General features: G+C 40.4%; 1 protein-coding gene across 1 annotated transcript in view; it reads right to left on the bottom strand.

The window, feature by feature from the left end:
• The window catches only part of LOC121432455 (neuroblastoma-amplified sequence), a 309448-nt gene that overhangs the window by 37783 nt on the left and 254865 nt on the right, over nucleotides 1-16800 (bottom strand). The window contains exons 45-47 of the mRNA XM_041630447.1: nucleotides 14897-15115; nucleotides 11934-12136; nucleotides 9722-9811 (exon numbers count right to left, since the gene is read on the bottom strand). Of these exons, the coding sequence (XP_041486381.1) occupies nucleotides 9722-9811; nucleotides 11934-12136; nucleotides 14897-15115 (512 nt within the window). The remainder of the gene's footprint in view (nucleotides 1-9721; nucleotides 9812-11933; nucleotides 12137-14896; nucleotides 15116-16800) is intronic.

Genomic DNA, 16800 nt, shown 5'->3' with positions numbered 1-16800 from the left:
TGGAGCCATAAAGACCAAATGGAAGTCAGAGAAACAATAATCTATCTTACTACGGTGAATTCTAAAAATATGCAGGATTATTTATGGAGGTTTACTGTGAGCAGTGACTATCACAACTACCCTTTTCAGGTATACTGGCCTCACTGCAAAGTACACGCAAGGAAATGATCCCCCAAGGTCATATGGCCTGCAGTGGGTCTACCTTACTGCCTTGAGCTACTGCTTGCTTGCCTTGTCAATTACTGTATCTTGCAACTAAGTCATTTGAGACATATTACCTCATACTACAGCAGAAACTTCAGTTACTGAAGAGATACAGAAAGATGATCGTAACACTTTCCAAACAGTTGTGTTGGACTCTTTTATTCCTAAGTTTATTGTTCAGTTAATAACATCTGATATTTTAGAGAGACTTAATCTAATTTTTTAATTGATGTTTCAAATACATAATCAAATAATAGGAGCTCATTTCTAAAATTCAAACACTGTTCCAAAGGCACCATGTCTTGAACAAGCATCACCGCACATCCAGCTGAACACAGGCGTCACAATGACCACACGGAAAGAAAAGGACTTTTATAAAGCAATGTCAAAGCCATGGGTCAGATAGTCTAAAGATAGTTTTTAAAACTCACAGCCGTTCTTACAGAGAAACACATGCGCACACATACATGCGCATGTGCACGCTTGACCAAACAATGGTAAAAGGAAACAGGTGAGTATTTTCTAACCTTAACATTTTCCTGTGAGTTGGAAACTTGTCAAGATAAATATGTGAGATGGGGGATAAAAATAAGTAGAGATAAAAAGCATGATGTCAGAAATGTAGAGATCCAGAAGTAGAAGAAGACAAATGATTCTAGTTTTTGTAGTCTCTGGTGAAGGAAAGAAGGCTTAATGAGAATAATAATAAAAGGAGAAAATAATTTCAAAACACATTTACTTTATTATAAAAATGATTAGTAAAAGTTATTAAATAGCTAAAAGGAAAAGCTCTATAGTTTCACTATAAAACAACAACAATAAACAAACAAACAGGCAATTACTTCTACCACACTGTAAAGAGCCCATCTGGCACCTTATTTAAAAACAATCCACTAACAAAGACACACAGTCACATGATCAGCTGTGGCTCAACAGATAAGGGGTCATCTACTTAACAACTACTCTACTAACAAGAAAGAGCAGCAGCAGCAGCAGCAGCAGCAGCAGCAGCAGCAGCAGCACAAGCATGCTGAGTGCTTATTTGAGGACTGACACTCCAGGGTGGGGTGGAGTGCTCATCCACTCTTCTCTATTGCTTCTGTAGCATGAAAAGACATTTGTGCAAGTACAAAAGAATGGAAGGGGATGTCAACAAAAGAGCAATTGAATCAAGACAAGATTTTTAGAATATAAAAGAAATAATCTTTCATAAAATAGCTTAGTTAGGGTTACTATTGCTTTGATGAAACACCATGCCCAAAAGCAACTTAGGGAGAAAAGGGTTTATTTGGCTTACATTTCCACATTATAGTAGATCACTGGAGGAAATTAGGACAGGAACTAAAACAGGTCAAGAACCTGGAGGCAGGAGCTGATGCAGAGGCCATGGAGGGGTGCTGCTTACTGGCTTGATCTCCATGGCTTGCTCAGTCTGCTTTCTTATGGAACCTAGGTCCACCAGTCCAGGAATAGCACCATCCACATGGGCTAGGCCCTTCCACATAAATCATTAATTAAGAAAATGTCCTACAGGCCTACCTAGAGCCCAAACTACAAAGGCATTTTCTTTATTGAGGTTTCCTCCACTCAGATAACTTTGAATAGCATGGCTACTCAAGGTGCTGAGTAAGAATAAGTGATAATTTAGTGCATGGCCCTAATTAAGATATTTATACAATCCCCTTGAAGGCTCACAGTATATCAACAAGGAGAGGTAGGAAAGAAAGGAAGTGGCAAAGACAGGGAAAAGGGCTGAAGTGCCATCTTCTGGGAATGACTCAACCAACCTATCATGATCTCACAGTAACTATGGCTGCTTACAAAGGGTCTGACAACAATAAATCATGGATCAGGAAAAGGCTCATTGGGCCCTAACCTTGCCTGATGAACTACTGACTACTGATGGATTCTGCATGAGGAGAAGACATTTTCTTTTATTTACCCACTTATGACACTACCAGGATCCAAGGGCTTAGTTCCAAATCCATGATCACAAAGATAGTCCTGGTTAAACTTATCAACAAAAGACATGATTCTGGGGAAATGATTTGTAGAGAGGAGGGCAGGTCAAAGGGGTAAGGTAGTTTTATATGTGTGTAACAGAAATCAAGATATACTTACACATGTATGAACTAGTCAAACAACACCTTATTACACTGTGTATTTCCTAACTACATACTTCTCTGCTATGGGACAATGGTCCTGTATCCTATAAATTTTGTCACTTGTGCTGCCTTAATAAAACACTAAATGGCCAGTAATCAGGCACAAAGTATAGGTGGGGTGACCAGAATAGGAGAATTCTGAGAAGAAAGGCTCAGTTTTCAGTTGTCACCCAGATGCAGAGGAAGCAAGATAAGAATGCCTCTTTGATAAAACGTACCAAGCCACATGGCTAAAACAGATAAGAATTATGGGTTAATTTAAGATGTAAGAGTTAGTTAATGAGAAGCCTAAGCTAATAGACAAACCAGATTATAATTAATGTAGGCCTCTGTGTGTTTCTTTGGGACTGAATGGCTACAGGACCGGGTGGGACAGAAACCTCTACCAACACTTCTTTTTACATACAAAGATAAATGTAGCTCTCACTCTACATCAAAGAGGCTTCCCTCTGTAGCAGATGGAGATCTTCACAGAAAACAAGAGCTGGTCAGAATACAGAGAATAACTGACATAGGCAGCCCAAATGGATACACCTATAACATAACTCCTGTACTTAAGGCTCAGGGAACATCAAGAAGCAGGGAGTGAAGGATTCTAAGAGACATTGGAATAGGAAGTCTGTTGTGAGGCTGGGTTGAGAAGCTATAACCAGGATACTGTAACAATGTGGCTGCCCAAATAAGTCCTGGACAATGACAATATCCATACATAAGCTAACATGCAACTGGGAGGGAGAGGGGTTAAATGGGGCCTCATCCCTAGACAAAGAACTGAGAAGCCAAATATACCCTGAGATGGCTTTGAGATCAGGTGATGCATAGCACATCCTCACTGGCTGATCTCAAACAGGTTCTCTAACCCCTCCAGTTTCATAACTTCATTTATAGGGTGGGGAAAATATATGCCACGTGGTTGTTCAGAGTGACTGGACCACACCTTCTCAAGGTCTTGCCATAGAATGAAGCTGTTCATTAGGAGAAGTTATTTTCTTAAACTAGATGTTAACAGCATTTTGTTAATTCTAGGTTTAATACACTATTTTAGAAAATTATTTTCATCATTGGATGGATTTTTTTATTTATCTGTCTATGAGGGTCTGTTTATAGGACGGGGAAGGTAGTACCTACATGCTATGATATGCATGTGGAAGTCAGAGCACCATTTGTCAGTCTCTCTTCCACCACATGGGTTCTAGGGATAGAACACATATGTCAGTCTTGGAGTCAAGCACTTTTACCCACTGAATCATTCATCATTCCAGCTGGTGCATATTTCCAAAAAAACTTATTCTGTAAGCTATGTAATAACCTAATATTTCACATAAACTAGAAATTTAGAGTATAATCTCAAAAGATGACCTTACAGATATGTATCAAAATAGGGGAGAGCAGATACTATCATAATGTAAATGAAAGAGGCATGAACCTCTAACTGATTCATTACTCTTTCCTATCTGCTATATGTGCTATTCCTTCAGATGTTAGCAAAAGTCTAGAGCATGATTTAAAACCCTTGGGAGAGTAAACCCTGATGTACAGAGGAGGAATGAACACAATGCTGTGCATTGTCCCCCAGGGTCACGCTTTTGAACATTAGCCTCCAGCTAGTGGCACCAGTTTGGAAGGTTGGAGAACATTTAGGGGGCAGAGTCCCAGTGGAGAAAGGTGACTAGGGACTGGCCTTGATGTATAATCTGGTTCTGCTTCCTACCTGATCTCTGCTTTTTGATCTGCCCAGATGTGAGCAAGCAGGCTCACATTTGGGCGCCTCAGTTCCAAGCTGCTCTCACCAATGTGTTCTCTTCTGTGCTAAGACTGCTTCTCAAACCATGAGATAAAGTAACCCTTTCTCCTTTCAGTTGATTCTATCAAAAATTTTGTCATGCTAGTATAGATAGCCATGTCTGGTGAGATGGTTAAGGTTCTGTTAGTATTGCCTGAGTGCTGTGTGTTCATAGGATTTAAAACCAGCACAGGAGAGAGAGTTGCCCAGAACAGGCATGTTGTAGTCAGAAAGCAACTGACAGTTGTTCTAGGATAAGCAAGAATTTATGCTGGTATAGAATGGACTATGTATTGAAGATAGTCATATAGTGATATGTCATTTGTATTTTAATAAATAAAGCTTCCAAACTGCCTAGGCTCCCATGGGGAGGGGGAGGGAAATGGGAGGCGGTGGCGGGGAAGAGACAGAAATCTTTAATAAATAAATTAATTAATTAATTAAAAAAAGGAGATGAAGAACTCCCAGGGGAAAAATAAATAAATAAATAAATAAATAAATAAATAAATAGAGCTTGCCGGAAGACCAAAATGCGAAACAGCCACACTAGTCAGCCATACAAGCCAGGCAGTCATGGCACACACATTTAATCCCAGCAGCCACACTAGTTAGCCAGGGTTGGGTGGTGGTGAAACATGCCTTTAATCCTAGCACTAGAGAGGAACATAAAACGGGAGGAGACAGGTCTCAACTACAAAACTGAGGATTTGTAGAGGCATGATTGCCCTTTGTTTGTCTGAGCCTTGATAGAGGTAAAATCTCTCTAGTGGTTGGCTGCTTTGCTTTTCTGATCTTTGTATTGAACCCCAATATCTGTCTCTGGGTTTTTATCACTTGTGTTACACAGCCACACAGGCATGGTGGAACATACCTATAATCCTTGCACTTGGGAAGTACAGGCAGAAAGAACAGAAGTTAAAGGTCATCCCTGGGGAATAGTGAGGTTGTGGCCAGCCTGAGACACATATAAACCTATCTCAAGAAAACAGAACGCCTGAAAAATAACAGCCACACAACCAAACACTTGGTAGTTACTTCACACATACTCTAATTCTTAATCTTCTCTTCATTCTCTGTGGAAAAAACATTGAGATAGTTTACATACATCACAAAGAGCATACACATGTAAATGTGTGTGCTGATTGATGACATGGATGAGCAGGGACTTGGACAGGTAGCTGGGGAATGGAAAACCAAGCAAATAGTACCTGCAATTCAAGAATACTTGCTAGAAATAGAAGTTATAATATTATTTTTCTTCTCTTTCTTTTTTTTAAAGACAGACAAATCCACTGAAGCTTTTCCCAAAAAATCTTTTGTTAGTCTGTCTCTGGAATGCAAAGGATGATCTTGTTCTGCTTCTCTACTCCCTAAAGTCTTTTTGGAGCTTTAAAAAATAAATAGCCTGTATTCCGAAGTCCCCAGGTACATTCTTCAGTGTATCTAGCTAGAAGTTCATGGGGAAAAACATTGTCTTTAACTGCGAGATGACCTCAGGTAGACAAGATTTTAGAATTTACTTGCAGAGGCCTTACACAGTAGCAGAGAGAGCCTTGATGATGTGGGATTCCCCTCTGTATGCTGTGAATATTTTTTATTACCATTGGTTAATAAAGACACTGTTTTGATCTATGACAGGGCAGAATATAGCAAGGCAGGAAATCCAAGTAGAGACAGGGGAGAAAGAAGGCAGAGTTGGGCAGACATCATGTAGCTGACGAAGGAGAAAGGTGTCGAAACCTTACCAGTAGACCACAACTTTGTGGTGATACATAGAATAATAGAAACAAGTTAACTTAAGATGTAAGAGCTAGCTAGAAATATGCCTGAGCCATCGGCCAAGTAGTGTTGTAATTAATAAAGATTCTGTGTGATTATTCAGGTTGGGACAGATGGGAAACAAAATGCAGTCTTGGTCTACACGTCATCTTGACAGCCCAGAACCCAGAGCCAACCCCACTTGAGAGAAGCTGGCTGCTGACAAGGGTTCCTTCCCTGGGTGCTGGCTGGCACTAAAACGGCAGCAGTGTGTGCAATGCCGAGAAGGTGACTCAGTGTACCTGCTTTCCCACCTGATGCATCTGCCCTGTCCAGGCAGAGTCTCAGCTAGAATACCATCACCCTCTCCTCCCAACAGACTCCATTCAGAGACTGGGCCCCTGTTACCCACTGCATTTCCAATTCTGCCCTCTCTTGTCCTCCATTCTGTGTCCAGCATGGTACTTCCCAGTCTACAGTAGTTACCAGGGTTATGTGTAAGCTTGTCTTCTCTGCAAAACTGTTAGATCCTTGGGCTTAGAAGTTACTCCTATACCATCTATAACTTTGTATGACTTAGTAGTGCAGGAGACACAGTAGAGAATAAACATATACCTCCTCAAATAAGAGATCTGAATTGGGCATCACTACAGCTATTTTCACGTATCTTTACTTGAAAATCCACAAGCAAAGGAGGTTTAGAAAACTATACAAGGTAAGGGGCAGAGAAAACAGAGGGTCCTGCTTGCAATACTTTCTCATATTCATTGACACAGCTTATCTTATATCCTATCAAGCCTGGGGAAAAATCAAGCTCATAAAGGCATACTGTCACAGCATTTACATACTAACCCTGAACTTTAGAGTCAAGCAGAGCTTGGTTCTATTGCCCCTGGCAAGTGGTGAACTTTTATATCAATTCCTGAATGCAGCAATAACATATGTAGCTAGACTAACCATCCTAAGAATTAAATTCACAAAGATAAGTGAGAAGGGTTATAAGCCAACAGAGTAGAACACATAAGTGCCCATTTATCTTTATTGAAACTATGTGAAACATATGTGTACTTAATTAATAATTAGACAGAAAGGCATTTTATTACTCAGTGAGGAAGCTTCCTAAACCCCTCTTTGCTATTATTTTCAATAGAAAATCTGCTAGCTGAGGAGAGACCAGGCAGGATAGATGTGGGTATCAGCTGGAACAAAGACTACTGTGGTGTGGGAAGTCCTTCTGCATAAGTGTTGTTTTTATTGGCTAATGAATAAAAAAGCTGCTTGGGCCTATGACAGCAGAACAGAACAAGGGGGGAATTCGAAGCAGAAATAGAAGAGAAAAGAAGGATGAGTCAAGGAGATACCATGTAGCTGCTGAAGGAGACAGTTGCCCAGGAATCTTACTGTAAAATATAAAATAATAGGAATGAATTAATTTAAAATGTAAGAGTTAGTTAATAAGAAGCCTAAGCTATTGTCCAAGCAGTATTAACTAATACAGTTTCTGTGTGATTATTTGTGTCAAGTTGGTCAGGAAATGAACAAGCAGTCTCCATCTACATTACTGAACAAAGACTACTGGAATCTCCAAGGATTTGCACACTTGTTAAGTGGTTGTTGTGGTTTGAATGAGTATTTCCTCCCAGGCTCATGTTTGAATAGTTGGTCTCAAATTGGTAGAGCTGTTTGGGAAGCATTAGGAGGGGTGGCTTTACTGGAGAAGGTGTGACACTGGGGGTAGGCTCTGAGGACCACCTCACTCCTGTTTTACCTCCTGATTGTAGATAAGTTCAAAGTTACAGCTTTAATACCAGGCCTGACTGCCTCCTTCACTACTCCCTACCACAATGGTCATGGACTCAACCTCTGAAACTGTAATCAAGCCCCCAAGTACATGCTTTCTTTTATAAGTTGATTTTGTCATGGTGTCTCTTCACAGTTATAGAAGAGTAACTAAGACAGAAATTGGTACCAGGGACTAGAATATTACTTTAATAGGCCTGACCATGCTGTTGTTTTGGAGCCAAATGCAAGACACTGGGACTTTGAACTAGAAAAGTGATTGAGTACTTTAAGTAGAGCTTAATGGACCACCCTAGTAGGAACTTGAAAGACAGAAGTGCAAAGAACAATGTAAGTAGTGACACCCAGTTCAAGACATTTTGGAGGGGAACAATATAAGAAACAGTAATATTTTGACCAAGAATGCAGTTGATTTTTGGTCTTGTCCTAATAATCTTTCTGAGACTAAAACTGAAGTTTTTGGACTAATATTGGCAGAAAAGATTTATCGAATGTATCATGTAGCTGTTCATGATCACCCTTATGTAGATCTATAATGAAAGAGAATGAGTAGGGCAAAAGAAATATCAAATGTATAGCTCAAGAAGGAAAAGGGAACCAAGAAATGTAATGTTGGAACCAAGTCTTATTTTCAAAGAGACAAGAAATATAATGAAAAGCCGAAAGTTTAGTGGAATAAAAGGCACCTTCAGGGCAAGACTCTATCCGGTCAAACACCCACATTGTAAAAGCAAAATGCCTAAGGAATCCTCTCCTCAAGCAAGGGCAAGCTTATTCAACAAGAATTATATCAACAAATCAAAACTTATGCAAATGTAATTCAAGGAGGGATCAGGTTCCACCCCAAGCATCAGTGCCCTGCTTCTGCCTTTAAAGTCCTGAAAGATACAGGAGTAGAGGGGTTCTGGAATCTTCTATCACAGTTAAGGAAGGCCACTGAGTCCAGGTATGTGCCAGGGGAGTCCCTACATGGATGCCCAAAGATGCTATTTTGTGAGGATGTGAAGGTGAAGCCTAGATTTTCAACATCTTCAAGATGTTGTAGATGTCAGAGCCATGAGAGATCTGTCAGTGAGCTACATACAAGGATTGGATCCAGCCCAAGAGAGACAAATGTGTTACAGTCAACAATCCTGGAATGAAGGGAAGATCTAAAGAGCCATCTAATCCCTTTGACATGGGACATGGAGTTTGGAGCTTACCCTGCTGGGTTTTGTTATTACTTTGGTCCATAAATTAAAAAAGAAAAAAAAATAAAATAAAAGGACATGACTACTCCTAAAATATGGAAAAGGTAGTTATTATAGATAGAAGGGAGAAAGCAGGTAAAAAGTTCAGCTGTATATGCACAGCAGACAAACCAGACCATGAACATTCCAATATTTCCACACTCTGAGCCCTTTCCTCAATTTTGAAATGGTAATTAATGAACATTCTTATGACATTGCATGCTGCAAGCAGGGAATCTGCTTTGTGAATTTACAGGAGGTTGTAGGTAACAGATTGCCTTGAGTCTCAGAAGAGAATTTTGACATTGAAATGTGTTCAAACTGTGGAAAGCAATGGATACTTTTAAAGTTGGACTAAACGCATTTTTGCAATATGATATGGCTACAAGCCTATGGGAGTCAGGGAGTAAAATGTAGTGGTTCAAATGAAAATGCCCTCCATTGGCTCATATATTTGAATTACTGGTCCCTAGTTGGTGGAACTGTTTTGAGAAGGACTAGGAAGTGTGGCCTTCCTGATGACATATGTCACAAGCCATGCCCATTCTAGCTCCCCCTCTCACCCTCTAACTCCTAGCAGCTGCTTCAGCACCCGCCTGTTCACCTGCCTGCTGCCATGCTCCCAGCCATGATGGTTATGAACTAACCCTCTGAAACTGTATGCAGTAAAATGCTCACTTTAAAAGTTGTCATGGTCATGGTGTCTCTTCACAGCAATAGTAAAGTAACTAAAGCATGAGGAAAGCTGTTCAGGGGAGGTGGACAAGCAGTCCTGATCTTACCCGTTGTCCACACTGGTATGGACTGCCCCAACAACACCTTCCAGAACCTGGAGGGGGTCACGTGGCCCAAAGAGTTCAGCACTACTGCCACTGTGATGAGAAAGAGAATACTTGAGTCAGAAGGGGTCAATCAATCGAATCCTCAAAATTACACTTTCTATTGGCACACTCAGGTAAACCCAGGTGGATTATGGTGTGGTGTGGTGCTCTCTCACCGCTCTGTGCTCGAGGGAAGTGTCGAGGATGGAAAAGTTGGCTTCCCTTAAGGCCCTCAAGATTTAATCCATGAACACATTTCTACCAGAACAATTTACCCTGCTTTGTCATTCAAAAGCAACTGAACATTAAAGCATTTTAAACATTAAATATATTAATATTTTAAATCCACCAGCTTGGGGCTTTTACAAAACAATATTTATGCAGTAGACCCCTTTATCCACACATTTTTACATGCAGGCATTCTTTGCAAAAAATCATTGTTTTGGTTTGACTTCCCTGGTCTCTGCTACACCATCAACAACAGGTCTTCACTTGGACTCTTCCTGGACTTCAAGCCCTGGGTCCACAGGACTGACCCCTTCCCCCACATCTCTACTCCCACCCCATGTTCCAACAGATTACAGATGGGTTTCTATGATGAGATTCTCTTTTTTTCTCTCTCTCTTAAATTTTATTTTCTTTTATTTTGGGGGTGATGGGGAGGATTGGGAGGCATACTGTTAAAGACACAAAGAATAAATAAAAAGAAAGTTAAAGAAAATAAAACGGAACAGTATTTACACACTGACTAGAACTCTCACAAATTCTCGAAGTACAAAGGAGGAAAAAGAAATTTTATATGTATTTCCAGAATACTTTTGGATTTAAACCACCTGATGGACTTCAGTTATTTCCAGGTCTTTGTCATTTTGTGCTTACGCCCACTAAACTTAATTGAGGTACATGCAGGGGCCTCCCCCAACAGTGTCCTTGGCCCTGAGAGTGCAGAATTTGATCTCTCCATGATCCTGAGCCCTCCAACACTGAAAGTTTTAAACTCACATTGGTCAAATGTCTTCAGTGCACTGCCATTAGAAGCAATCTGATCAAACAGACGAGATTCAAACCAAGTCTCTAGGAGCAGAAACGCCATAAAGGCGATCATTTTTCTAAATGTTTATTTTATAAGCTTTATCTGGTTAAGAAACTATAATTATAAACTAAAAGGTACAAAACATGGCAAATAAATATCTGTTATCATTTGGCAATGAGTGGTTCCTCTAAGTAACAGCAGAGAAATCACAACAGACTAATAGAACAAAGCGTTATTAATGTGGAATTTGTTATTTCTAAAGTGAAGTGCTGCCGCATTCCGTCTCCTCTGCATAAAATTACTAGGTAGCTCAGAGCACTAATGTGAAAACTGGATGAGGCTGGGGTAATTAAACTGATAAAGGCTCATTTGATTTCAGTTTAGCTTCAGAAAACTGACATGCATTTAATCAAAAAGTTCCTCAAGAGCAATACAGAATTACAAAGAATGCTTAAAAGGAGAATAAATTAAATACAACTAAATCTCTTAGCCTAATTACATTATTCACAAAAAGCGCATGGTGCCTCATTATTCCCTTTAGCTTCACTTTTCTCCTTCCCAGTCTTCTTGTTTGCTGTGCACTAAAGGGCCTGTGTGGGAACAGGAAGCAAGAACTTCTCCACTGCCAAGCTTACACCAAACACAGCCAGTGTCTAACTTCTTACCTGGATCAGTTGTGACTTGAGTTCATCAAAAGAACCACTTGGACACCATTTCTCACTGTCTCCAAGAAGGGGAATTAGAAAACGAAGGAGATGAGTAGCCACATTGAAGTGATGGGGCAATCTGGCTCTTGGCTACCCACTTTACATGACATTTGGCCTTTCTCTTGCCTCTCGATAATGTGCAGCAGTGAAGGAGTCCAACCAGGAATTGACTTCATAGCATGTTATATATATATATATATATATATATATATATATATATATATATATATAATACCAGGGAGGACATATTCATGGTTCTCCATTAAGAGTTTGAATACACTAGAAGTAATCACTCAGGTTTGTAAAACATTTGAAAATATGATATACTTCGAAATGCATGAGGAGGGTTTAGCACCATAATGATTATGGGGTAGGTATTACTATTGGTGAAATACAACCTGAGGTCTTCTGTAATTGTTATTTTATAGCTTACCTCAATGCAGAAATTATTTTTGTGATTGCACTATGCACTACATCCTTGGGTGAGATGTTGATAGGACCAATGGCCACTTCTAGCAGCTGCTGAATCATCCTTAGAGGCTGGCCATCTAAACACATAGCTACAGCTTGCTCATGAAGTTTCCCTTTTTCTGAGCGGGATAGATCGTAGCGGTAACTGTATTTCTGTAGTATTTCCTGAGGGGGAAAAAAGCAATCAGCACTGAAATTTTAAAAAGTTAAATGTGTTACATACACAAAGTATATTTTGAAGGTCCACAAACAAAATATATTCCTATCATCAATAGCACACCAAGGGACAGAATGGTCTTGTGAACAGAGGGTGTTGTGAATTCTACCAAGGTACAGCCTTCCACAGTTTGGAGAGACTGGAAACCAGATTTTGAGTCAGCAAGAAAAAAAATACACAGATTTCTTTTCTGAGGGATAAAAGCTTCTCTTCTGTTTTATTATTCTTTCGGTTGCTTGTTCTACTCCGTTTGTTATCTGTTCTGTTCTTCTACCTTGGTTTTTTTTCCTTCTTCTCTTTTCTGAAGACTTTCTTCCACTACTTCCTGAGGCCTCCCTTCTCATTACTTCCTCATCACTTCCTTATCCACTGCTTCCTGATGACTCCCTTCTATTGCCCCCAGCCAGTCCAATTATCTTAACCATCCAATTCTTTGTTTTCCAAGTCCATTATTTAAAGCTTGTTTTAGCTTGATGCACACTGAAACCCATGAACTCATCTCCCGATATCAGAAGAAATTGAACTAACTCCTAGGACTTGATTGTCCCTAATCATTAACCTAAACCACAGTGTATATGGCTCTCAAAAGAAACTCATAAGTCCTAGCTGCATGACAATTCCTTGTTCCCATTTTCTATCTTCTTCAACTCCTGTTTTATCAGGGTGGAGGCAACACTATACCCTACCTATATTAATTATCCCACTAAACTAACCTTCATCACAATCCCTTACTATGTTTGTTAGAAAAACTCTTAATCATCAAAATTCTATTTAAACCAACACTATATAAAACCATTACTTCAGTTAAACAGTTCAGCTTAAGAGGAAATTATCTTCATAATAATCCACTGGTAAAAATGCCCCGTGCAACAGGATATTTCTTTGAGATAGTCACACTTCATTAAAGACAGTGGGGATCGACCTTCCTTACCCCCGACTCAGTCACACCATGCCAGATACCAGAGGAAAATGGCAGTGGCAAACGTAATGGCACAGCAGTAGCAAGAGACGTTCTGAAGCCAAAGCCCTCAGGGCCTTGCCTATCCAAGATCTACCCATCAATACTTTGCATCCCGGTGGGCCAAACTCCTGAATTCTAGTGCCACCTGCTGCTCCTCTGACAAGGCCACCAGCAAAGGACGACAGAAAAATCAGGCCATTTGCAGTGTCAGGCGCAGACAGTAGGGAAGCTGGACCGCACTGGTTTTTACTGAACTCTGAAGCATTACAGGTGTTTTGGACAACAACTATATAATCCCAAGTGTTATATAGATGGTATTTAATTAAATATCTCCAAAAATAGTCGTACAAGTACGTTTTATTAGTTCTGTCTTATCCAAAAAGTAACCAAAGATCCAAGGCACTAAACAGCATGCCTAAAGACACATGGCTACTCAAGAAAGGAGCTGAGATTAGGACTTAGAAGTAATTTTCCACTCCATGCTGTATTGTTGCTCTTTAAACGTATCTGTAAAAACCAACATTACAAGAAATAACTGAGGAAGGCAGCCCCAGCTGTGGTTTCCAGCACGTTGCCGTGGTCACATATAATTGCACACGGCCACTAGACAACAGCACCGCTTTCCAGTCTGTGTAGTTTCCCTGATAACTGTTGGCTGTGTTTGCTCTTTTGGGGGGCCCAACACCCAATTCCTAAGCAAACACACACGGAGGCTTATTATTACTTATGACCACCTGGCCTTAGCTTGGCTTGTTTCTTGCCAGCCTTCATTTAAATGATCCCGACTGCCTCTCTCCTCCGAGCCTTTCCTCTTCTCACCTGTGTGTCACTTCCACTCTCACTCCACGCCGGCCGCGCTCAAGTCCTCCTCTTCTTCTTCTACCTGCTCTTTCTGCTCTTCCAGATTTCTCCTTCTATTTATTCTCTCTGCCTGCCATCCTTGCCTATCCTCTCTCCTGCCTTGCTATTGGCCATTCAGCACTTTATTAGACCATCAGGTGCTTTAAACAGGCAAAGAATCACAGCTTCACAGAGTTAAACAAATGCAGCATAAACAAAAGCAACACACCTTAAAATAATATTCTGCAACAAATAACCCTGAACAATACTTCGTTTTTTAAAACCCCCACATGAAATCAGAACATTAGCAAAATTTCAACGATATTATAGAATACCAGTGTTTATTATGATATATTGCAGTGGCTACACTTAAGTGTAATCTTCTCAAGGAAGACAGAAGAGTCCTTGTGGACAAAGTGAAAGGCTGACTAGGATGGGCCAACCTCCAGGCACAAGGACATATACGTGATAGGAATATAAAGTGAAGACTCAAGGACCACTTTTCATTCTACAGTCCTAACAGCACACTGTTCCGGCTGGGTCTTCACATCCCACAGAGGACTCTATTGAAGGATAAGGCGGTGAGACCTTTTCGGAGACATGATCCAGCGAGAGGGCAGTAGGGCTGAAGAGCACAGTGGGACTCCTGTCTTTTGTCTCTGTCCCCCTTCTCAATGATGACCGGAGTGGTTTTGCTCCATCACAGCTACCACAGGCCTTTCAGCAAAGAGGCCCACAGACTGAAACCTTTAAAACCATGGCAGAAATAAGGTCTTTCCACTTATAAAATGATTATTTCACGTGTCTCTTCCAGGAGCTAGGAGCTAACAGAGCTACAAATGTGGCTTTGAGGTAAACAGAACAGACATGGCGCCACCCCAGTCATCCCCAGGTTTGTATTTCATACCTGCTCACTGTTCTTCAGACCGAGGATGAAGCTGTGGTTGAGGGTTTCCAGGTGGGCAAGTGATGTCTCCAGGTGAGCCAAGGCATCTGCATAGGTGACCTGAGATTCGCGACTTTCCTGGGGGTCGTCTTCTGAATTTCTTTTCCTTGGTTTCTCTAGGAAATGCCTGACTGTCTTAATGGCCTTTCTGGTCATCTCTTCACGTGCTTCTACAGACAGCTTCAAAAATGCAATAAAAAAAGTCAGGAATAAAAGCCAGTATTATATTTGGCACATTCAGTAGGTATTGAGGGATAGAAGAAAAGCTAAATTTTAACATAAATTAACCAGTGGTCAGCACTTCCACTGATTTGTTTTGGCTTGGGTTTTCTTTCCTCCTGTGGAGGAAACAAAAATGGCGACATACTATTTCTTCTCCTCAGTTGTAAAGACAGTGTAAACAATGGCAACAGTCAGAGAAGGTTAAGAATGGAAAGGATGAAACTAGACATCACATTGACTCTTGGCCGAAGGGCAAAGACACAGAGCCATTTATAGTTAGAATTTCCAGCTCTGAGCATTTACTCACTGTCAAGTAAAAAAATTAAGACCCATGGTCTGCTGGGTGAGCTGGTGCATGTCAGCAACCCAGCTCTTTCTAGGTGGAGGCAGAAGTATTTTAAGTTTGAAGTCATCACGGGCTAGGTACTAAAATCTTGTCTCAAAAAAAAAAAAAAAACAAAAACAAAAAAAAACTCCTAAAGTAACTGAGATGGGTTGAAAGACGGAGGGAGAGACACAGAGTCATGAAGATTTTAACTAGAATAAGACTACCAAAGGGAAAATTCAAAAGCAATCTAGTTGACAAGAATAACAGTACCTAGGTTAGAATGCATTAGTGGTCAGCATACTGTACAGTTATCAAAACTAGAGCTCTGAAACAAGGAGAGCAATTTTACAGTGCTTCCACAAAACATTAAATTTTAGGAATCAGGACAGAAAATCATCTGTACCATAATTATAGTAAAACTTAAATTATATCTATACACAAAACCAATTTTTCCATATATTCTACATTTTCTGTGCATATAAACATGTCTATAAAATATCTGCAGAAAAATATGTCTGGCCATTTATATATATAGTACAAATACATATTACACCTAATACTATATCTACTACTATGACAAGGTATTAGTGACAAAGTGTGCAGGTTCTGAGTAGCTTTCCTGCCTGCTTTCCTGGCTGTCTAACAGTGTTGTGCTCATTCCCTCGTTCCCCACATGCGGCAAGCAGCTTGCACATTAGGCATACAGGGCTTATAGTTTCCTATCGCATTCATCTCATTTCAAGAATATAAAAGAAAGCCAAGCTTCCCCTTCTGGGATGGAGGAGGAGTTCCTCTGAGCACCTCTAGGTGCCTGCAGACAAGTTCCGACACTGTCTCCTGTTGACCACCCGAGCCCAATTTTTCTAGATCCTCAAAAGGATTTAGTGTTTTGTATTTGACAACATCTTAAATTTACAGATTACTTCTTAAAATTAGTCAGTGATCCATTTCTGAAAGATGGAAGTAAAGTAAAACGCAGGCACCAGTGATTACACTACAAAGTCAATGTTCCCCTACCCAAACTCCAGGCTATTTCAGAGGATTAGTTTGAATGTTGACAGCTGACATTGTCTAAATTCTACCCCCTGGGTTCTGCTAAGCTGATGGCATGAGATCCACACGCTTCCAACTCAAGTGGTTCTCAACCTGTGGGTTACGACCCCTGGCAAACTTCTAAGTCCAAAATTTATACTGTAATTTATATTACAGTCCATAACAGTAGCAAACTTGCAGTTATGTAGTAGCAACAAAATAACTGTATGGCTGGGGTCACACAGCATGAACTGTATTAAAGGGCTGCAGCAGAGGAAGGCTG

The sequence above is a fragment of the Microtus oregoni genome, unplaced genomic scaffold (assembly GCF_018167655.1).
Source record: "Microtus oregoni isolate MIOR12 unplaced genomic scaffold, Mior012 000034F_ref0000314, whole genome shotgun sequence".
Lineage (NCBI taxonomy): Eukaryota > Metazoa > Chordata > Mammalia > Rodentia > Cricetidae > Microtus > Microtus oregoni.
The sequence above is the reverse complement of the archived record's forward strand: the minus strand, read 5'-3'. Positions and strand labels throughout refer to the sequence as shown.